Below are 21,258 nucleotides of genomic sequence, written 5' to 3' on the forward strand. Positions count from 1 at the left end.
CCACAGAGGGGAGGATATGGGAAGGAACAGGTCTGGGGCCATCTCTGCTCCTTACACTGAGTACCAGAGGGACAGTGACCAAGCTGCAAGTCTGTGACCCCATTTTCTCGTCCTGGGGCCTCTCCTTCGAGCTCTCCAAACAGGGAGCATGCCCCTTCCCCACTCCTCTCCCAAATCACCTCCTTAATCCTGTGGGACCCCTGAGGGGTTGTGTAGTCAGGGTTTGTCAAGTGTCTCCAAAATGCCTCCAAAAGCCCAGTGTGGGGAGCACACCTGTAATACCAGCAACTCTGGAGGCTGAGACAGGAGGATTGCAAGTTTGAGGCCAGACTCAGCAATTAAGTGAGACCCTAAGCAACTTAGTGAGACCTTTTCTCAAAATAAAATAAATAGGGCTGGGGATATAGCTCAGTTGGTAGAGTGCTTGCCTTGCATGCACAAGGCCCTGGGTTCGATTCCCAACAACAAAAATTATAATAAATAAATTTTTAAAAAATCTGGGGATGTGTCTTAGTGGTTAAGCACCCCTGGGCTCAGTCCCTGGTACCGAAAAAACAAAAACAAAAGAAGCCAAAATGCCTCCAAAGTCACAGTCAGCATGCTAGCCAAGGGCCTGGGTTCTGTGCGTAACCCAGGGAGTTTGCTGTTGTTTAATCATTATCACAACCACTGCTCACTTTAGCTTTCACTGGGGACTCACTGTTTGCCAAGTGTTGTGCTAAGTGCTGTATACACAGCATGTCATATACCCTCAGCAGGGTCCTGTGAGCCAGATGCCCTACAGTGGGATTGGAGTGGGCTACTCACTAGCTGTGTGGCCTTGAACCACTTGCTTATCCTCTCTGAGCTTGAGTTTCCTCAACTATAAAATAGGAATGATAATAGAACCTATCTCAAAGTTATACTGAAGGATAGGACTGATGTTAAGGGCTTAGTGTGCGGGACATGGAAATCCTAATCAACGGGCTCAGTAACTGGCAGCTGTTGGTAGCTATTGATGGTATCCTTCCATTTTACCTACGATGCAACTGAGGAAGGTCATGTCCACAGGCAGCACCCACTCTTGAACACCTCAGCTTAGGGAGGGAAGCCATGGAGCAAGGGGGTGATCTACAGTAAGGGATGGACCCATCCATTGCTATTTCAGCTTTAGGACCTTTATTTGGTACCGGGGATAGAACCCAGGGGTGCTTACCACTGAGCCATGTCCCAGCCCTTTTTATTTTTTGAGACAGGGTCTTGTTAAGTTGCTGAGGTTGTCCTTGAACTTGCAATCCTCCTGCCCCAGCCTCCCAAGCAGCGGGGATTGGAGGTGTGCATCACCAAACCCAACTTTAACCTAGTTCTTAAAGTTACAAAGTGAAGCTCAAAGAGGTGGAGGGGGACCTCGCAAAGGTCACACAGATAACACACAAGTGGCAGAATTGGGATTTAAACTCAGGTCTGTCTGATTCCTGACACTCCGATCTTTGGATTATCCATAAATAACTTATTGGTCGACAATTATGCCCCAGGCACCGTACTGGGCTCTGGGCTCATGTAGAGGTTGGCCGCATGAGTTTGGCTTGGCAGCTGGTGGGGTTGTTAGTGTGGCGGCCTCCCCACGGGGCTTGGTGGGAGCGATGCTGGCCTTCGGGGCCAAGCAGACAGACAAGTGGCACCACGGCCTCCTTTACCTGTCCCAAAGTCGATGGCCCTGAGGGTGTCCACTATGTGTTCTAGGTCCAAAGTAAAGTAGTCCATGTTTTCAAAGCCCTGCTCTATCTTGCCCAGCTGGCAGCCCTTGGAAGCGTCCACGATGCTGCAGGGAGAGACAAGGGTGAGAGCATGAGGCTCGGCTCCGGGGGTCCCGTGGGGCAGCCCTGGCTCTGGGCCAGGCCCAAGCCCCGGCTTCAGGGAGAGACTCCCGGAGGCGGGGGACAAAGTGTTTCCTCTCCAGTCTCAAGCAGAACGATGGTCCAAGGAAGTGGGATGCACAGGCCAGAAAAGCCATCCAGGGGTCCCCTCCCCGCGGGCCTAAAGCTCAGGGGTCCCACAGGTCAGGCATCAGGGGCCCTGCTGGGCGTTGGGCGATTAGGCCAGAGGCCCTGGGACACTGACCTTCTGATGAGTTCCTTGGCACTCTGTGGGGGAGAGAGGACAGAGGTTAGGACTGCAGCCAGGGGTAACCCCAGGAAATGAGCAGAGACAGTGACTGGGTGCTGCAGATGGACGCTGGGTGCCTGTCCCTAGCCCAGTGGTGACCCACACCCCACCTGAGCTGAACGGAACTTGGATTTTCCCCCTCTGTCCATGGTCTGCACGTGTCTTGGTCACCACCCTTGGACCCTCCCATTGGCCTGTAGGAGGCCGGGATTCTCCAGGTATCAATCTAAGTCCTCCTACAGCCTGAAGCCTCCCAGTCAGAAGCAGCCTAATCACCTTTTCAGGTGCAAAGCCCAGCCCACAGGAGCTGAGGAAGTTTTTAATGAACTGAACTCTGACGTCTTACAGCGAACCTTTTCTGTCATCTCCCCACAAGCTCTTCCAGGCTGGGCCTTGTTCACCTGTTTCCACCTCAGCGCCTGTGCTATACTAGGTGCTCAATTAATTGCCTCTCTGTGGACCCCTGTACGTTGGAGCTTCCAAAGTCAATTCACAACCATCCTCTTATTTGATCCTCATTAAATCAGTAAGAGGAAGGTAGCTTGTTACATGCCCATTTCACAGATGAGAAAACCGAGGCTCTAGGGTTTAAATGACTTGTCCAAGGGGCCACGGGTGGGCAGTGGAAGGGCACACCCTGAAGCTGCCCAGGCCTTCTGAGTCCCACTCACCAGGAGGAACGTGGCCCCGCCAGGCTCATCCAGGGACTGGATGGCTGTCTCCACCAGCTTGGTGGACTTGTCGAGCTGCCCGCGGTACTGCTGGATGAGGGCCTCGATGAAGCCCAGCTTCTCCTCCTGCTCCCGCGTGATCCGTTGCAGTAACTCGCTCTTCTTCTCGTCCAGGATGGCGTACAGGGTGTCGAACTTCTGACTCAGCTCTTCCTTCACCTGGTGACTGTTCTCCTGGGGACAGAAATCCCATGGTCACATCCCGTGGGGTCCTTACTACGTAGCTTTGGAGGAGGCCTTATGACATCCCCATTTGGCAGAAGGCAAAGTGAAGGCCGGTGAGGAGGAAAGCACTCGTGAGGTCCCAGAGACGCTCAGTGACATGTGGAAGCTGGTATCGTGGAGAACAGCTGGAGACTCAGGTCACAGAGGGTGACCCCTCTCCAGGCCCCAATCTGCACATTTCCCTCCACGTGGGGTTGAGGCTGAGGCTGGAGGCAGGAAGGTCCGCCTCACTCCCAGGTGAGGTGGAAGTCAGCTCCCTGTAGCCGCCCCAGAGGAGGGGCAAGCTCCCTTCCCCCCAGGACGCCACACCTGAGCTGCCTGCTCTGATCAGTGGATATGACAGTAGCGCCTCTCGGATGGGGAACTCTCAGAGGCCATCACCTTGTCCCCCTCCTTCCTTTGAACCCACCTTGCCCTCAACTTTTCACCCGTGGCAGTTACTTCCCCAGCTCATCTCCAGCTCCCTGCCTCAAGGGGAGACAGGAATCCTGGATGCTTCTCCAGGGCTGAGAAAGTCCCCTTCTGCCCTCTGCAGTCTTGCCACTCAGACTGTGGTCCGTGGGCCTGCAGCTTGGGCAAACCCTGGGAGCTTGTCAGAAATGCAGAGTTGCATGCTTCCTCCCAGACCTACTGAGTCAGAACCCCCGGGGTGGGGGGTCATGTGCCTCTAACGTTGGAGGACCATTGGTCTCCACAGCTCACTGAAGTGTTCTGAAAATTATTAGTGCTGAATAAATGCTGGGGATGATTGGCGGGCACTCCCTGGTCAGGGACCAGGTCTGTCTTGGCCATGCCCGACGCAGCTGTGCTCACCAGGCATTTGCTAAGTGAGCAGATGGACGGCTTCGTCCCTCCGCAGCCTTCATTCACAACCCAGGAGCGAGTCTTTCCTGGAGACCAGTTTTACGGGACTTCAAACCTCCAGGCAGGGCTCTTGCGTCCCCTCACCTTGGTCACTCGACAGGAGTCCTCCAGCTGAGTGATGATGGTCTGCACACGGTCATTCCCCGCCACCAGCATGGAGACGCAGTTACTCAGTTCAGTCTAGAGGGGAGGATGGATGGGAGTCAGGAGGAGAGACACGGAAACAGACTCGGGCTGGCGTGCTCAAGCATGGCAGCGACATGGTGCCCTCAGTCCCCTCTCTGCTAGAAAGGGTCTCCAGCTTTACTGGGGTGTCACTCAGGTCATTGCAGAGAATATCAGAGAGAGCCTGCATCCCTTATTTACAGATGAGGCCCAGAGAAGGCAGCTGAACTGCCCAAAACACACAGCCAGGTACTAGCAGAGGAGGGGCTGGTAACTGAGAAAAGAAATAGAGTGGGAAAGTTCTAGAAGAAAGAGATCAAGAGAGGAATAGAAAGCAGGGAGGAAGAGTACAGAAAGGGGGGCTAGAGTTTACCATGTGGACAGGATGGTGAGGCCAGGGGCCCCGGGAGAGGGCTCTAGGCTGCCTCCCCTTGCAGGGGAGTATGGAGTCTGGAGCGCTGAGGCTCGGGTGGAGATATCTGGGGCCCAAAGTACACAGGATGGGGAAGCTGTGGCCTGAGAGGGCCTGGTGTCCTGGCGGTGGGGTCTGGCTTCTCCCCTGTGGCCACACCCAGGGGCTCTCAGATGGTTCTAAGTATAACCCATGAGCTCAGCCACCTCCCCCAGGAAGGCAAGGGCTGATGTCCCCGCGGCCTGGGAAGTCCCTCCCGAGGGACTATTCCTAAAAGGCCTGCTCAGCAAATCAACGAGGATCAAATCCACCTCCTGAATCATCTAGGGGTAGAAGCGGCCCAAGCTGGTACCTTCTGTCCCTGGAAGACACTCTGCAGCGGGGCCACCTCGCAGGCCTGGTGGGCTCCGAACACCTTGCACATGGAACACGTGGGCACCTCGCACGTGAGGCAGTAGATGTTGATTTTCTCATCTTCGTGCTCTTTGCACATTGGGTGGCTGCCCTTCTGCAGGGGCCGGCTAAGGTGAGGGACAGTCACAGGTCAGGGGGAGTCCCAAGCCCCTCTCCCGGCTTCAATCACAGGAGGACCAGCACCAGGGAAACAATGTCACCAAACCTAACCCCACATCCCAGGACTCGACTGCTGGGCTTGGCTTGGGGCTCTGCCAATGCAGAGGACACGGGACGGGTCTTAGAATTCCAGAGAGTGGACTTGGAGGTGGTTTGGAAAATAGGAACCCTCCCTCCCCAGTGAACTGACTTGCCCAAGGTCACCCAGCCCGGCAGGGCAAGGGAGGCTAGAGCGCTTTGCTCTAATTATAGTCACCGCAGCTCTTGGTTGCTGCAGACTGGGCTCTGAACTAAGCAATTTATACTGATGGCCTCATGTAATTCTATATTTAATCCTCCAGACTGTATCCTCCACCCAAGCTGAGACGCTCGCCTGGTCACTTCGTCCCTGAATCTACAGTGGACAGTACCGGGCGCGAGGAGATGTCATTCAATCCAGGTAGAAAGAATAAACCAATAAGCACAGCCTGGCGACACCTGAGGCTCAGAGAGGAGGCCACACGCTGCTGAGTCACACATCTAGCACAGGGGTGGCCGAGCACAGGGGTGGCCCAGCGCCAGCTTCGACTGACTCCCAGGGAGTCTCCCCTGGGTCCAGAGCTGCGGCTCTCTCTCCCCTCTACACTCATGCTTAGAGCACCTTCACTGCATTCTCCACTTAGGGCTTCCGGCACGTTCTGTGTCCTTCTCATAGGGTAAAATCGGCCATTTCCCAGCCCAGGTTGGGGTAGGCCCCACCCCTCCGGCTAGACCATACTCTCATCCGAAAGGTTCCCAGTCCCTGACATCACGGGATCTCATCCACGTCAAATGATGACTGTCCCCTATCCGTGTCAACGCCTCACCTTCCAACAGCCTTGCGTGACTGGTCACACCCAGGCTTTATTGTCCCCTCCAGTTCTGGACTAAGACTTGTCTTTTTGCATCCTTGAGCCCAGGGTCTCCATGCTGGCAGGAGACCACCTGTCCCCATGCCCTAGGGAAAGAGCTCCGGATGGCCGTGCAGAGGTGCGGCAAGATCCTGAGGGTCAGTGGCCTGAGCTCACCTCCCTCCTGGGGACCCACCCTGCCAAGCTCAGGTTTCAACATCTGGATTCAAATCAGATTGTTCTGCCCCTTATTCATTGTGGTTTTGGACAAGTGAGCTCACCTCTCAGAGCCTCCGTCTCTCTCAGGACTACTGCAATCGGGATGGAAGTTGTTTGTAAAGAATGTGAGGCGCAGGGCATGGGACAGACCCTAAGCACAGGGCAGCCGTCATTACCACTTGACTCTTCGGAAAGGCCTCAAAGGGTTCAAACAGGACATGCTCTTAGGTCCGTGCTGGGTGGGCCGATTATTTGGTACAATATCAATTGTATTTTAATTTCTTTGATCAACAATATGTTTATATTTTTGTAGCACTAAGTTCTAGAAATACCAGGGGCAAGATAGCCCAAGAGTTAAGAATATTCAGATTGTGGAATCAGTCATAGATTTAACACTTACTGGCTGTGTAACCTTGGACAAACCTCTGACCCTCTCTGACCATGCATTTCTTCATGGAAATAAGAATGCCTGAGAGGATTACACAGGAAAAATGTATAAAAAGCATTGAGTACATGCCTGCACATAGTTCTCAATGAATATTTGATTTTAAACATTTCTTTCTTATCCATATCTTTTTTTTTTTCTTTTTTGTACTGGGGATTGAACCCATAGGCACTTTACTACTGAGCCACATCCCTGGCCCTTTTTATTTTTTATTCTGAGGCAGGGTTTTACTAAGATGCTCAGGGCCTTGCTAAATTGCTGAGGCTGGCCTTGAACTTGCAATCCTCCTGCCTCAGCCTCCTGAGTCTCTAGGATTACAGACGTGAACCACTGCGCCCTGCTACAGTAAACTGATCTTGTTGTCCATCCTGTTTTGCAGACTGGGAAAATAAAGCCCCAAATCCTCGACCAAGAGGTCCCAATGCTTTAGTAACAGAAGCAGAAGAGCAAATATCATACGGCAAGCCCGAGTTTTGGTCATTGGGCTTGGTCTGTCTCCCTCGGGCAGGGTGCTCCAGGGGCTTGGTGAAGGTTCTGGAGCATAAAGACCATCTCGTCAGAATGTCCTGACTCTTTTTCCTCTGGTGCTGGGGCTTGAACCCCGCCTTATGCTGGCCAAATACATGCTCCACCACTGAGCTATGCCCCCACCAGGGCATCCTTTTTTATAAAGCTCTCCCTCCTGCACGGCTCTGTCTCTGTCCACTTGGAGGCCCAAGGTGACACTGCACAACCCCACCATTCAAGTTCTGCCTGAGACGGAGCTGCTGTGTTGGCTGGGTCAACCCAGATCCTCGGCTTGCTTTGCAGCCGGGAATGCTGGGTACTGACTTTGCCTCTGTGGGCCTCAGATGCCCGTGGAATGGGGCTAACAAAAGTCAGGCCCGGGCCATGGGGCACCTAGAGGAAGCATCCAGAGCCCGGCTGCAGGGAAGGGGGAAGGACCGTTGCTATTATCCGCAGCCTGGCTATGTTCTCACGGGGCACTTTCTCTACCACCTGGGGCCACGCCACTGGCTCCTGTCTCCTTTCCTTACACCTCATCTTTCCCCCCATCTCTGTCTCAGTGTCCTCCAAGAGGGCAGCCTAACCCCCTTCCCATGCACTGGGTGAGCTGAACAGCCACGGGAGCCACTCCTGCCTGAGGAAGATGGTGGCTCTGAACTGTGTCCTTGCCCAGGGACGCCATCCTGAGCAGACACAGCAGGAGGACAGTGCCTGGGAGGTGGCCGGGGCCTGCACTGACCTGGAGCACTCCTGCTTGTAGATGTCGATGATGTTCTCCACCAGCAGGTTCCTCTGCAGACCGTACACCCCGTGACGATCCATGATCACCTCGTGGCGACAGGAGGGGCAGCGGAAACGGCCACCAGACATGGACAGCGAGCTGCTCCGGTTGGTCCAGTAGGGATTTGCAGCCTGCAGGTGACCAAGGCAGAGGTGAGGCGTGTGCCTCCTCGGTCGCTTCCTGTCCCAGTCCCCTAGCCTTCCCCTGCTCACTCCAAGGCTCTGGTCAAACCAGAACACCTGCGCTCCCTGCAACCATCCAGGAGCCTGCAGACCTGGGTTCAAGTCACCTATTCTGAGTGTCGTTGGGCAAGCAGCCTTATCTCTCTGTGCCTCCGTTTTCCCGCCCCTGAGAGGGGCCTTATGATTACAGCAAGGTCCTGGGACTGCCACTTCAAAGATGCCAGAGGGACAGGGCATTTCCTGCAGTGTCCCTGGGAACCCCGCCTCCCGCCTCCCAGCCAGGACCTCCACTTCTCTTTTTCTCAGGGAGATGGAGCCCCTCCTGCCCCCATATTGAAGCAAACACCCTCAAAGGGAAGATGCCCCTGCTGCCTAGGGCCGCCTGCCACCCTCCTCCCAGAGCTCCTGGCCCTGCCACCGGGCTGGCTCGGCCCCAGGGGTCTGGTTTCTCTCTCCTCTCCGCCTGCCTCCCCCACTTATCGCTCCAGACATTTGACTCTTGACCACAGAGTGAACAGGGAGGGCAGGTGGGGCTGGAGGGGACATGCGTCATGGAGAAGGACTGGGGCGCAGAGCTACCCCAGCCCCCTCCGCCCAGTCCTGAGCCACCGTCCGGCCTCCCTCTGGAGGGGAAAGAGCCAGTCCTGATTGGAAGGGTCCTAGGCTCAGCGGGAAGGAACCACTGGGCCCCTGGACAGGCCATGCCGGCACCCACCTGGAAGACGTCACTGGCGCACTTCCGGCAGAGGTTGTGCTGGCAGGGCAGGATCACCACCGGCTTGGTAAACATCTCCAGGCAGATGGGGCAGATCAGCTGCTTCTCCAGGTTCTCCATGGGGTTCCCATCCTGGATCAGGCTTGATTTATAATCCATATCGCTGGAGCGAGGCCGCCTTCCCCACCACCTGCTTCGCAGACCTTTGCCACCAACACTCGCTTGCTCAGATCTTCTCTGCCGTCTCCTCCGGGAGCCCGAATTCTGTCTTGGGCAGAGGCCCCTCTGGTATTTATAGCTGGGCTGCAGTCACATGAGCCCCGGGAGGGGACCAGCTGAGCATTCCGATGCCAAGTGGCCAGCCGGGCTTGTGTTTCCTCCAGGCCTGAAAGACTTGGCGCTCTCAAATCGCAGGCGAGGATGAGCAATCGCTGTTCCCCTGGGACGGGGGGCGTAAACAAGAACAGCCTGTTCGGAGGCTGGTTTAGGGGAGGGCTCGGTACCCAGGGTACCCAGAGTTTCCTGAATAAATTGGTCTTCCCCTGGCCAGGGTGCAGAGCCAGGGAATGGGACCCCGAGAGGGGGCCACTGGGATGCCAGGAGTTAATAGTGCCCCCTCACCAGCCTGATCAATTCCAACCCCTCTCCTACAGCAGCTCCCAAGATGAGGGATCAGGGCAGCTCCCCTCTGCCTCAGACCTGAGCTTGGCATTCTATTGGGGACCCTGGAGACCCCACCCCAGGCAGCCTGTCCCTCCATCCCTTGCCTGTTTACCCTTGTCTACTTACAGCACTTAATGCTGAACGGGCTCCCTTGAGACACAGCCCAGTCCCTCATTTGACAGATTTTTGATATGGGTCACGAGGAGAAAAGGACCTTGTTCAAAGTCACTTAGAAACCTGGCACGGTGTTGCACGCCTGTAATCCCAACGATTTGGGAGGCTGAGAAAGGAGATTGCAAGTTCCAGGCTAGCCTCAGCAACTTATCGAGGCCCTAAGCAACTTTGCAAGACCTTGTCTCAAAATAAAAAATAAAAAGGGCTGGGACATGGCTCAGTGGCTAAGCGTCCCTTAGGTTCAATTCCTTGTACAAAGAAAAAAGAAAAAAAGAACAAGAAAAGTCATTTAGGAAGGAAGCGGAGAGGCCAGGAGTCTTATTCATTCATCAGACATTTTTCTGAGTATTAAGTATACAGCAGACACCAAGGTGACAGAAGGATGAGTGATCCATTTCCCTCCCTGAGATGCCCACAGTCCGGGAAGGGAGATGGATGGGAATAACTCTCCAGAGCACTGCCTGGACCTTAGCCAGGGGCTCCCCTGGGCTCTCTGCCCAAATCTTAAATCTTTCTTCATTTTTTGGGGTCATTTTCTTTGTTGGCAGGTAGAAGTCATTAGAGCAGTTCCAATGGCTGTTTTTTTTTTTGTTTGTTTGGTTGGTTTTGGTTTGTGGTACTGGGGATGAAACCAGGGGTGCTTAACCACTGAGCCACACCCCCAGCCCTTTTTGATATTTTATTTAGAGACAGGGTCTCATTGAGTTGCTATAGGGCCTCGCTAAATTGCTGAGGCTGGCTTTGAACTCGCCATCCTCCTGCCTCAGCCCAGCCCGATGGCTATTTGTAAGGTAGGATCTCATGTAGGAACCTTGGGGTCACCCAGCCTAAGGTGCCAGGCAGAAGACTGGAAGCAGCGGCCTCCGGCCCCAGGCCGAGTCTAGGAGGTCACGCAACACGTGGGGAAAGTGTGCCGGACTCCAGAAAGAGGGTAACCTGGGCCTGAGAAAGAACTAGCAGGTCAGCCACAAGGGCTGAGCGGCCAACCCCGGGAAAGAGAGGGGAGGAGAAGAGGAACCAGAGCAGGGCAAACCCCTCCCACCAGGCACTAATGGCTGGTTTCTGGAGATCACTTACCACGCGCCTGGCTCTGTGCTGAGCATCCTGAGGCGTTATTTCATTTCATCATCAATATAACCACCATATCCCCACTCCACGGGGGGTGGGGGGATACTCAAGCACAGAGAGGTATACCCACAGTGTAAGGTCACACAATGAGTAAGAGGTGGCTCTGGAGCCCGAGCTCCTCATGTCTCTGCTTGATTGTGGCAAGGTGACACTGCCAGCCAGCCAGGGGTGGGAAGACGAAGACTGAGAAGAGAGCATCGCTTCCTCCCTGCTCACAGCCCTTAGGATTGTTCAACACTGGCAGCACTGTGCTCAGGGAAGGTGGGCTTCCCGCTGCCACTGGGATAAGGCACAAAGACTGTAACCCTCACATGGTTAATTCCACTCTCTTTTGCCTAAGGAGATGGTTAAGGCCAATGAGACCCAAGGAGAAGCCTTCTGGCTAAAATTAAATGGTTTCCTCCTTGATAACAATTAATAGGGCTGGGGATAGAGCTCAGGGTTCAATCCCCAGCACCACAAACAGATAAACAGATAAAAATTAATATTCAAACAAGGCATGGTGGCACATGTCTGTAATCCAGTGGCTGGGGAGGCTGAGGCAGGAGGATTGTGAGTTCAAAACCAGCCTCAGCAAGTTAGCATGGCTCTAAGCAACTCAGCAAGACCCTGTCTCTAAATAAAATATAAAAAGGGCTAGGGATGTGGCTCAGGGGTTAAATGCCCCTGGGTTCAATCCCTAGTACCCTCCTCCCAAAAAATGAAAGAAGAAAGCTCATTAATGCTTTATTTCGGGGATAGGGGGAGTACCTGGGATTGAACTCAGGGGCCCTTGACCACTGAGGCACATCCCCAACCCTATTTTGTCTTTTGTTTAAAGACAGGGTCTGGCTGAGTTGCTTAGCCCCTCACTTTTGCTGAGGCTGGCTTTGAACTCGCGATTCTCCTGCCTCAGCCTCCTGAGCTGCTGAGATTTTACAGGTGTGCACCACTGCACCTGGCTCATTAGTGCCTTTGAATGGGGTCCTGGAGGGCGGGCAGACATTTTGCAACCATGAGTTGTAAAGTCTGAGGAAGATGTCAACTCTCAGAGATGACAGAGGGGAACTATAAAAAAGTCCCTGGATTGTTGATGCCACCATTTTGCTGCCAATTTATCCAACTGGTAACTGCCCACCTCTTAATTAAGATGTGAGATAACAAAAGTCACAGTATCCGCCCTCATCATGGCCCTGCAAATATTCATGATTCTAACGTCTGTGTGTCAGCGAGCCTCAGACCCCTGATTTCAGGGCAGACTTGTTTTCTCCTCTTAAGTGCAGATTTGTTGGCCATTCCTATGGGATACTCCCTCAGCACCTAAAACTCATATCCCCCACACAGCACAGCACCTTCCCCAGCCTACCTCCTCCTTCCGCTTTTCTTGCCTCATGCCTCAGTGGGCAACACTACCAGCCACCCATCTGCACCTAGCAGGAAGCTGAGAGTCCCTTCAGGGTTCCCCACCATGGCATGCCCAGCCAGTTTCCAGCTTCTGCCTGTGAGTTCCACTGTCCCTTGGGACTTTGAAGACTAAGAGCAAAAACGGTATCTATCCACCCGGGGTTCTTCAGTGAGGGGATGGGTGAGAGTGCAGGGACAGAGCTGGGACCTCTGCCCCCGCCGCCGGCCATCCACCTTCTCCAGGGCTCTTCCTCCTCCTCTCTCTCCTTTCCTGAGGTTGGCCACTCGGCCCTTGTGACTGACTGGCTGGTTCTCCCTCCTTCCTGAGGTCCTGCACACTTTTCCCATAAATAACCTGAGATTCCGAAGAGACTGAGCATTTGAGCAAGATTTTTTGAGGCGGTATAGACCATGCAGAGAAAGGGAGGGATGGAGTCCATTCTAAAGGTTTGGGAAGGCAGGGCCACTCCCACCTTTGAGGTGATGGGTGCGAGGAAAGGAGGGAAGGGAGGTCGGAGCTGGGAGGCGCAAGGAAGGTGACTGAGGTCAACTCCCGGCTCAGCAGCAGGAGTGGGTGGTGGAGAAGGCTGGGACCCTCCAGCGTGGGACACAGGAGGGAGAGCCCTGGGGAAGGTGGAGGCCCCGCAGGAGCAGAAGGCCCTTGCTTTGTCCCGGCAGATCTGTCATTTGCAAGGGGCCATTCACGTGGTCCTGTTGACTTTCTCAGCCACACTTGGCAGCCCAGGTGCCAAGCAAATGGACAGTGGGATCGACTCCAGCCCGGGCATAGCAAGGCTGGCGCTGCTGAGAGTCCAGGGGTGAGGCAGGCAAGTGCCCGCGTGGGCCGAGCTGGGCATCAAAACATGTCTTGTCATTTAATCCTCACAACAGCCCCGTGGGGGAGGTATTATGATCTTTGTTCCCCTGTCCCACAGGAGGAAATGAGGTACAGAGAGTTAATTGGCTTGGCAGAAGTCACACAATCACAAGTGACAGAAAAAGGCTAGGGTTCACGTCCGAGATAGCCTGATTACTAAACTTGTGCTCCTCCACCAAAGCATTTATTGAGTGCTTATTATGTGCAGGGCATTGTGCTAGGTCCTGTCCATTCTTCCTGCTGTCCAGTCCTCCAAATAACTCAGGTTGGGATCATGATTTTCCCTGTTTTGCAGCTGAGTTACAGAGGTTCAGAGAGGGGAAGTCATTCAACAGAGTTTCAACAGCAATGAGTGACAGAAAGAGCATCGGAACCAGAAAATTGTTAACCTTTACCATTAACAATTATCAGAAATACTGTAAAGTTAGGGCAGGTGAAGTGACTAATATAGAATATATCACTGTTGTGTCTGGCCCAGAACTCTTTTTTTTTTTTTTTTTTTGGTGGGGGGGGATACCAGGAATTGAACTCAGAGACACTCAACCACTGAGCCACTATTCTTTTGTTTTTGTTTAGAGACAGAGTCTCACTGAGTTGTTTAGCACCTCAATTTTTGCTGAGGCTGGCTTTAAACTCATGATCTTCCTGTCTAAGCCTCCCAAGCCGCTGGGATGACAGGTGTGCCGTGCCCGGCCAGAACTCTTAATCACTACATTTTACTGTCTCCCTCTCTCCAAGTCTATTTAATAGAAATAGTTATTTTAACTGCTTGTTAATGAAAGTTTCAATCATATAAAGGAGAGAATAGTCTAATGCACTCATGTAATCCAAGCCAGCTTCAACTCTTTCAGCATTTCCCAATCTTATTTATCTATACCATAAAATATTTCTTTTTTTTTTTAAGAGAGAGTGAGAGTGAGAGAGAGAGAGAATTTTTAATATTTATTTTTTTTAGTTCTTGGCGGACACAACGTCTTTGTTGGTATGTGGTGCTGAGGATCGAACCCAGGCCGCATGCATGCCAGGCGAGCGCGCTACCGCTTGAGCCACATCCCCAGCCCCAAAATATTTCTGAAATATTTTAAAGTAAATGTTAGCCATTGAGTTTTTTTTTACATGTAAATACTATTTAAATTTTTTTTAATATTTATTTTTCAGTCTTTGGTGGATACAACATGTTTATTTTATTTTTATGTGGTGCTGAGGATCGAATCTAGCACCCCGAGCATGCCAGGCAAGCGTGCTACCGCTTGAGCCACATCCCCAGCCCTACATGTAAATACTTTAGTAAGCATTTAAAAAAATTTTTTTTAGTTGTTGATGGATCTTATTTTATTCATTTATTTATATGTGGTTCTGAGACTGGAACCCAGTGCCTCACAAATGTGAGGCAAGCGTTCTCACTGAGCCCCAGCTCCAACCCTTCAGTTTGTATTTCTGATGATTTTTTTTTTACATTATCACCATGCCATTATCAAACTTAAAAAAAATAGCAAAAGTTTCTTTCTTTCTTTTTTAAAATTTTTAGTTACGGATGAACACCATACCTTTATTTTATTTATTTTCATGTGGTGCTCTTTGAACCCAGAACCTCAGTTGCTGGGCACGCGCTCTACCATTGAGCCACACCCCCAGCCCCATTTTCTTGCTTTTTTTGGTTTCAGGAATTGAACCCAGGGGTAATTAACCACTCACCCACGTCCCCAGCACGTTTTAAATCTGAGACAGGGTCTCGCTAAATTGCTGAGGCTGACTTTGAACTTGCAGTCCTCCTGATGCAACCTCCCGAGCTGCTGGGATTACCGGCATGTACCACCTCACCCATCCAGCTGGAATAGGCTTGTTTAACCCATAAGTCTATGCTGTTTTTGATTGTCACTACAGAAGGGACTTTTCAGAAACCCGAGATTTTGAGACCTCTTGGTTCAGGGGAAAGAACCCTGACGTGGGGCTTGGACACCTGGACTCCAGCTCCCTGTCTGCGGGGCCTGGCAACGTGATGCCTATCAGCCACACCCACCTTCGGTGTCTTCAACACTGCCAAATGGAACAACCACAGGAGATGATCCCCAAAGGTCCTTCCCTGTCCCTGGTGGCCGGTGTGGGGGTGGGGACTTGCCCAAGATGACGCAGCCCCAGGGGTGGTGATGCTGGAAAGGAAATAACTCACCGCCTTCCCTTTGGTACACACAAGGTTCCGGATTGTTTAGACGCTTCCCGGGGACATCACCGGGCAGATCTCTTTCACCTGCGCGTGTCTGCTCTCCCACGCCCCCTACCGCCCCTGGAGGCTGGTGTCCGCCTTGGCTCCGGATTTCCCCTTGCAGAGGGGTGGGGGTGGCACAGACACTGGTTTTCTTCGGGACCGAGATCTCTGCCAAGTGTTTTGATGCCACCTTCATTGAAGAATCTTCCCAAATCACAGGATCAAACCAATGGCCATTTGATCCAGTGGCTAAAGCCAGAGCAGCTGGCAGAGGCAGGTCCACGGGGTCTGGGGCATGATGCAGCCCCAAGTGCCAGGACAAAGTCCACCAGGCCCGGTCCATGTGCCACAGAAGAGAGCAGGGTGTCCCGGGACCTTGTCATTCAAGGCTTGGGCCAGGGGACGCAAAACTCCTCCCACTGTCCCCAGATCTGGTCAACATTGTGGACAGCTACAACGACTCTGGGAGAAAAGGAACACCCAGGGGACATGAGAGCCAGTAGGGTCTGGAGGGAGCTCCACATTGAGGGTCCTGAAGTAAAGTAGTGAAAGTGCTCTGCAAACTGTGAGGTGCGGTGACTCTTACCTATCTGAGCACACAGCAACCAGGAGGCCACTCAGGACTAACAGATCTGAGGCCAGGTGTCAGCTCTGTCACCAAGGGAAGGTTTACTGTGTGTCAGTTTACTCATCTGTAAAATGAGAGAAGGGCACAGGTCTCTCTGGCCCTTTCTACCCCAAAAGTCTAGGTCTGGGTGACTATCCTTTTGGTGACCGTCCTCCCCTGCACTCTATCCTTTGCTGAAAACTGATGTCACAGAGGCGGGACCATGCATATGCCCAACACAGTCAGGGAGTGATTGATGCTCCCTGTCATCCCCTGGACAGTTTCTGTGGCTAACTCTGTGGCCTGTGGACTTTCTCTCTCTCTCTCTCTCTTTTTTTCTTCTTCTTTTTTTTTTTTTTAATTCCAGACTTTGTCTTGCTATGTTGCCCAGATTACCCTTGAACTCTCTTTTTTTTTTTTAACATTTATTTTTTAGTTATTGGCGGACACAACATCTTTGTTTGTATGTGGTGCTGAGAATCGAACCCGGGCAGCACGCATGCCAGGCGAGCACGCTACCGCTTGAGCCACATCCCCAGGCCCACCCTTGAACTCTTGAGTTCAAATGATCCTCTTGCTTCAGCCTCCCAAGTAGCCAGGACCACAGATATGTGCCACCCTGCCTGCCATCTGTGGATTATCTACTGCTGCATAACAAATTACCCCCAAAATATGGCAGCTTAAATTCAAAAGTCAACATTTATTTAACCGAGCATGTTGGCAGACACCTATAATCCCAGCAACTTGGGATGTTGAGAGCCACAGCCGAGTCGGGATGGCGCCTGGCACTGCCAGAAGGAGTGGTTGAGAGGTGGTGGTTGAGAGTGGTTGAGAGCCATTAAGATGATGATAATTAAGTTAAGCTGTGTATAATTGCTGTGACTAGATGATCCAGCAATAGGGCCGCTCCTGCTGTCTCGCCGCCCACTAGTTTCCCATTGAGTTCTCTCAGGGTTCAGGTTCAGAGTTGGCACAGAGCCAGGTGGAGGGTGAGACAGTTCCCGGGAAGCGTGTGTGGAGTACGGGTGAGAGTTCGGGCAATAAAGTAGTTCCTGTTTGAACCTACAAGTGCCTCATGGTGGCTCGGTTATTTTGTGCCCAGCCAGACTGCGGCATTGGGAGGCTGAGGCAGGAGGATCACAAGTTCCAGGCCAGCCTCAGCCACTTAGTGAGACCCTAAGCAACTTAGCAAGACCCTGTCTCAAAATAAAAATAAAAAGGTCTGGGGGATGTGGCTCAGTGGCAAAGCATCCTTGAATTTAATCCCCAGTATCCAAAAAAAAAAATCAATTTCTTATCGTACACAGTTTCTGTGGCTCAGGAGTTTAAAAGCAGCTAAGCTGGGTGGCTCGGGCTTGAGGTCTCTACAAAGTTATTGGCAACATATTGGCTAGGGCTGTGGTGATTGGAACTGGAGGATCTGCTTCCAAGATGGCGCACACACATAGTTAGCAAGATGGTGGGAGGCCTCAGCCCATGTACTTCCCCCTACAGGGCTACTTGAGCATCCTCCTAACATGGCGCCTGGCTTTTCTCAGAGCAAGGGATCCAAAAGAGCAAGACGGCTAGGTGCAGTGGGGCACACCTGTAATCCTAGCAGCTTGGGAAGCTGAGACAGGATAATCACAGAGATCAAAGCCAGTCTCAGAAACTTCGAGGCATTAAGCAACTCAGTGAGACCCTGTCTCTAAATAAAATACAAAATAGGGCTGGGAATGTGGCTCAGTGGTTGAATGTCCCTGAGTTTAATCCCTGATACCAAAAAAAAAAAAAAGAGCAAGACTTTTATGATCCAGCCCAAAAGTCACCCACCATCATTTCAACTGGATTCTATTGGGATGGAAGACCCATCCTGATGCAATGCGAGAGAGGCCTCTACAAGGCCATAAATATGAGGAGGCATGGATTACGAGGACCTTTTTCTCTATATATTTATTTTTAGTTGTACTTGGACATAATACCTTTATTTTATTTATTTTTATGTGGTGCTGAGGATCGAACCCAGGGCCTTGCACATGCTAGGCAAACACTCCACCGCTGAGCCAAAACCCCAGCCCCACGAAGACCTTCTTTGAGGCTGGCAATCACAGTCTGTCCTAAGTGTTTTGTAGGTATGTATCGATATATTGGTTCCTTAACATTAATATTGCCCCTTTATAGAGAAGCAAACTGTGTCACAGAGCAATCAGGTAACTTTCCCAAAGCTAGACTTCAGGAAAGTCTGGAGCATTGTTCTGGACTAAATGCTCCAGAACTCCTATATGGAAGCCCTTTCCTCAGTGGGATGGTATCTGAAGAAGGGGCCTTTGGGCAGCAATTGGGATTAGCTGAAGTCAAGAAGATGGGATTAGTGCCCCTATCAAAAGGAACGTGCTCCTTCTCCCTCCTGCACCCACACCAGGGAGAGGCCCTGTGATCAGCACAAAGCAACAAAGCAAGATGGCAGCCTCCCACAAACCAAGACGGAGGCCTCCACATGGGGCCCACCTTGCTGGCACCCTGATCTTGGACTGCCCAGACTACAGAACTGAGAAATAAATTTCTACTGTTGAATTACTCTAATCTCTGGTATTTTGTTAGGTCAGCTGGAGCAGACAGATACAAGCATTAAATCCAATGGTTCAGAACTTGAACTCAGAGAATAGGGCTGCCTAGCTGTTGTTCTTGGGTTTCCCCCATCTCTCTTGTCCCCACCCCTACTGGCCCTGGCTCCCCCTGCTTCCTGGTCCTGGGGCCAAGTGAAAGACTCTCTTCACTGAGGGGGGACTCTGAACGGGGCCCCTGAGCAACACTGGAAAGACCCAGAAACTAGACTTGAGACAGCATCCAAGGCAAATTCCCTCTCAAGGGCTCAGTGCTGAACTGAGTGTTCCTTTGTACCCCAGAGAGACCATCTTGGGGGGTCCAGCTGCTGCGGCTCTCCACCCCCACCAACTTGACCTGGAGGTTGCCACACACACCCTCCGGGACTATCCAGATCATAAACAACGAGCAGGAGGAAAAACAGACTATATTTAAACCAGCAGTTGCTCCATAAACAAAGCTTAAAGACAAGTAACCGGCAGAGAGAAAGCATGAGAAACACGTGGAAAGACCAAGTGTCCATGTCCATGATTGTGCAGATTTTTAGACCCAGCGAGGGACAAAGAAAGGCAGTTCAGAAAAAAAAGCATTCCCCTGGCCCCCAAACAGAAACAAAACTCAAAGCTGCTTAGCCTCACTGGCTGGAAAAATCACATTAAAAGCACAATAAAATCTGATTTCTCTTCTATTAGATTGACAAAAATATTAAAAATGGAAAATAATCCAACCTTGGGGAGGATGCAGGGATGGGGGCGCTGCACACCTCTCGAGCTCAGGTTAGGGTGCAATTTGATAAAGTCAAAATGTAAAATATTCCTATTTGAGACTTGGCAGATGTACTCTCAGGAATCTCGCAGTCAAACTAGAAATGACAGAGAGAGAGATGGATGCAGATACACAGATCTATTTACACACAAAGATGGTTTTTGCACCATTGTTTGTAATAGCAAAACATTGGAAGTGACCCAAATTTCCATCAATAGGACAGATAAATGGCTACGGGGTCACATAGTGGAATACTGTACAGAATTAGAATAAACAAACATTGCCACATTATGAAACTCATAAACAGAATGTTGATCTTAGAGTATGATTTCGTTTATACAGTGTTCAAAAAAAAGGCAAACTCAGCCAAGCTGCTAGAAGTCACAGCAGTGGTAGCCCTGCATGGGGACAGGCAGGAAGCACGGGGGCTCTGGGAGTGTGGTGAGGAGCAGTTTCTTTTTTTTTTTTAAACATTTTCTTTTTTTTTTTTTTTTAAAGAGAGAGTGATAGAGGGAGAGAGAGAATTTTTTTAATATTTTTTTTTTTTTAGTTATCGGCGGACACAACATCTTTGTTGGTATGTGGTGCTGAGGATCGAACCCGGGCCGCACACATGCCAGACGAGCGCGCTACCGCTTGAGCCACATCCCCAGCCCAAGGAGCAGTTTCTTGAGCCAGGTGTGGGTTACCCAGGAGCACCAGTGTGTGAGAATGTCTTGAATCGTCCATTTAACTATAGTTGAAGAAAAAATTTACTAAATAATAAAACAAAAGCAAACCCCAGTAAGCTTCCCAACTGTCCATGCAGAAAAATACACACATACATTCATACATATACACACATGTGAATATTCCCCCAGTTCAAAAGAGTTGCAAGAAGTGTCCACGTGGAACACTAATAGAGAAAGCTGTCGAATGTCAGAAAGGCAGATTGCTGGGCATGGATAGGAAAATAACAGGCCAATTGTATGCAATCTGATCCTGTTGTATTTAAAAATTTTTATGTATGGGTATGTAAATGTGGTAAAGACAGAAAGAAGTAGCTGGAAAGAAATCCCCACTGTTCAAAGCCAGTACTCCCAAGGATCAGAACCCAAACAGCCCAGGCTCCTTAACCAAGCCCTTTCACGAGTCCCAGCAAGAAACTTGAGTTCCACTGGAGCCTGGCCCCGCCTCACCTCTGTCGGAGATGGACCCCAGCCAGGAGGCCAAGGGGCATTTTGGATCAGAGTTTCTGGAAGCACTGAGGCCTGAGGGCCCCTGGAGCAGGCAGGTCAAGGCCTAGGGCAGGGGGCGCACAGGACCCTGCAGGGAGGTGAAGACAGGAGAACTAGCCCTGGGGTGGGGGAACCCCAATTAGCCATCAGAACCCTCAGGACAGCAACATTAAATGCCTTGCCCAAGGTCACACAAGTAATAAATGGAACATCCAGGCCTTGAGCCCAAACCTGTCTGACATGAGTTAGGGGCGCAGCACTGCCCTGGGGACCGAGGGGCTGAAGCTGGCATCAGGAGCAGGGCGCCCCATGCAAACACTCAGAACCCAGGGCAGGAATCCCAGAGGCAGTGTGGCCCTGTGCCTGCATCCACACCGCCATCTGGGGTCAGAGCTCAACCACTAAATCTGGCCCCAGGGGCTGCTCCATTAACTCCGAACTGACACCTTGGGTTCCAGCTGCCTGGAGGCCAGCCCTGTCCAAAATAGATGCCCTGAGGGACAGCCAGGTCAGTCTACTGTGCCTCTGCACCCGCCAGCCCTCGCCCCCAACTCCTGCTCCTCCCACCGGCCTCCCCTGCCCCAGCCCCAGCCCCTGGTTCTGGGTCACCTCCGCCCTAACAGCCTGCTCTTAGGGAGAAGCAGAGTTGGGGCAGCGGGACGGTGGGGGCTGGAGTAGCCTGGGTCCTGGGTTCAAGTCCCTGAAGTTCAAAGGAAGGTATGGCCTGGCTGATTGTCCTCAGCAGCTCAGAACAAGATAATTTACTGATTCAACAAGTTGAAGAGGTGAGGATAGCATCAGTAGTTGGGCGCCTACTGTTTA

The 21,258-nt window shown here is 51.8% G+C and overlaps 1 protein-coding gene across 4 annotated transcripts in view; it reads right to left on the reverse strand.

Annotated features, from left to right (window-relative positions):
• The window catches only part of Trim63 (tripartite motif containing 63), a 41,756-nt gene that overhangs the window by 2,473 nt on the left and 18,025 nt on the right, over window positions 1-21,258 (reverse strand). For 3 of the 4 annotated variants that reach the window (XM_078025644.1, XM_078025643.1, XM_078025642.1), the window contains exons 4-10: window positions 8,834-9,272; window positions 7,895-8,067; window positions 4,895-5,063; window positions 4,050-4,145; window positions 2,817-3,050; window positions 2,101-2,123; window positions 1,677-1,801 (exon numbers count right to left, since the gene is read on the reverse strand). In XM_078025644.1, coding sequence (XP_077881770.1) covers window positions 1,677-1,801; window positions 2,101-2,123; window positions 2,817-3,050; window positions 4,050-4,145; window positions 4,895-5,063; window positions 7,895-8,067; window positions 8,834-8,992 — 979 coding nt within the window. In that variant the 5' untranslated portion in view covers window positions 8,993-9,272. Of the gene's footprint in view, window positions 1-1,676; window positions 1,802-2,100; window positions 2,124-2,816; window positions 3,051-4,049; window positions 4,146-4,894; window positions 5,064-7,894; window positions 8,068-8,833; window positions 9,273-9,622; window positions 13,515-21,258 lie in introns of those variants that run through there. The other variant, XM_078025645.1, reaches the window with a different exon arrangement.

The sequence above is a fragment of the Ictidomys tridecemlineatus genome, chromosome 11 (genome assembly GCF_052094955.1).
Source record: "Ictidomys tridecemlineatus isolate mIctTri1 chromosome 11, mIctTri1.hap1, whole genome shotgun sequence".
In the NCBI taxonomy this organism is placed as follows: domain Eukaryota; kingdom Metazoa; phylum Chordata; class Mammalia; order Rodentia; family Sciuridae; genus Ictidomys; species Ictidomys tridecemlineatus.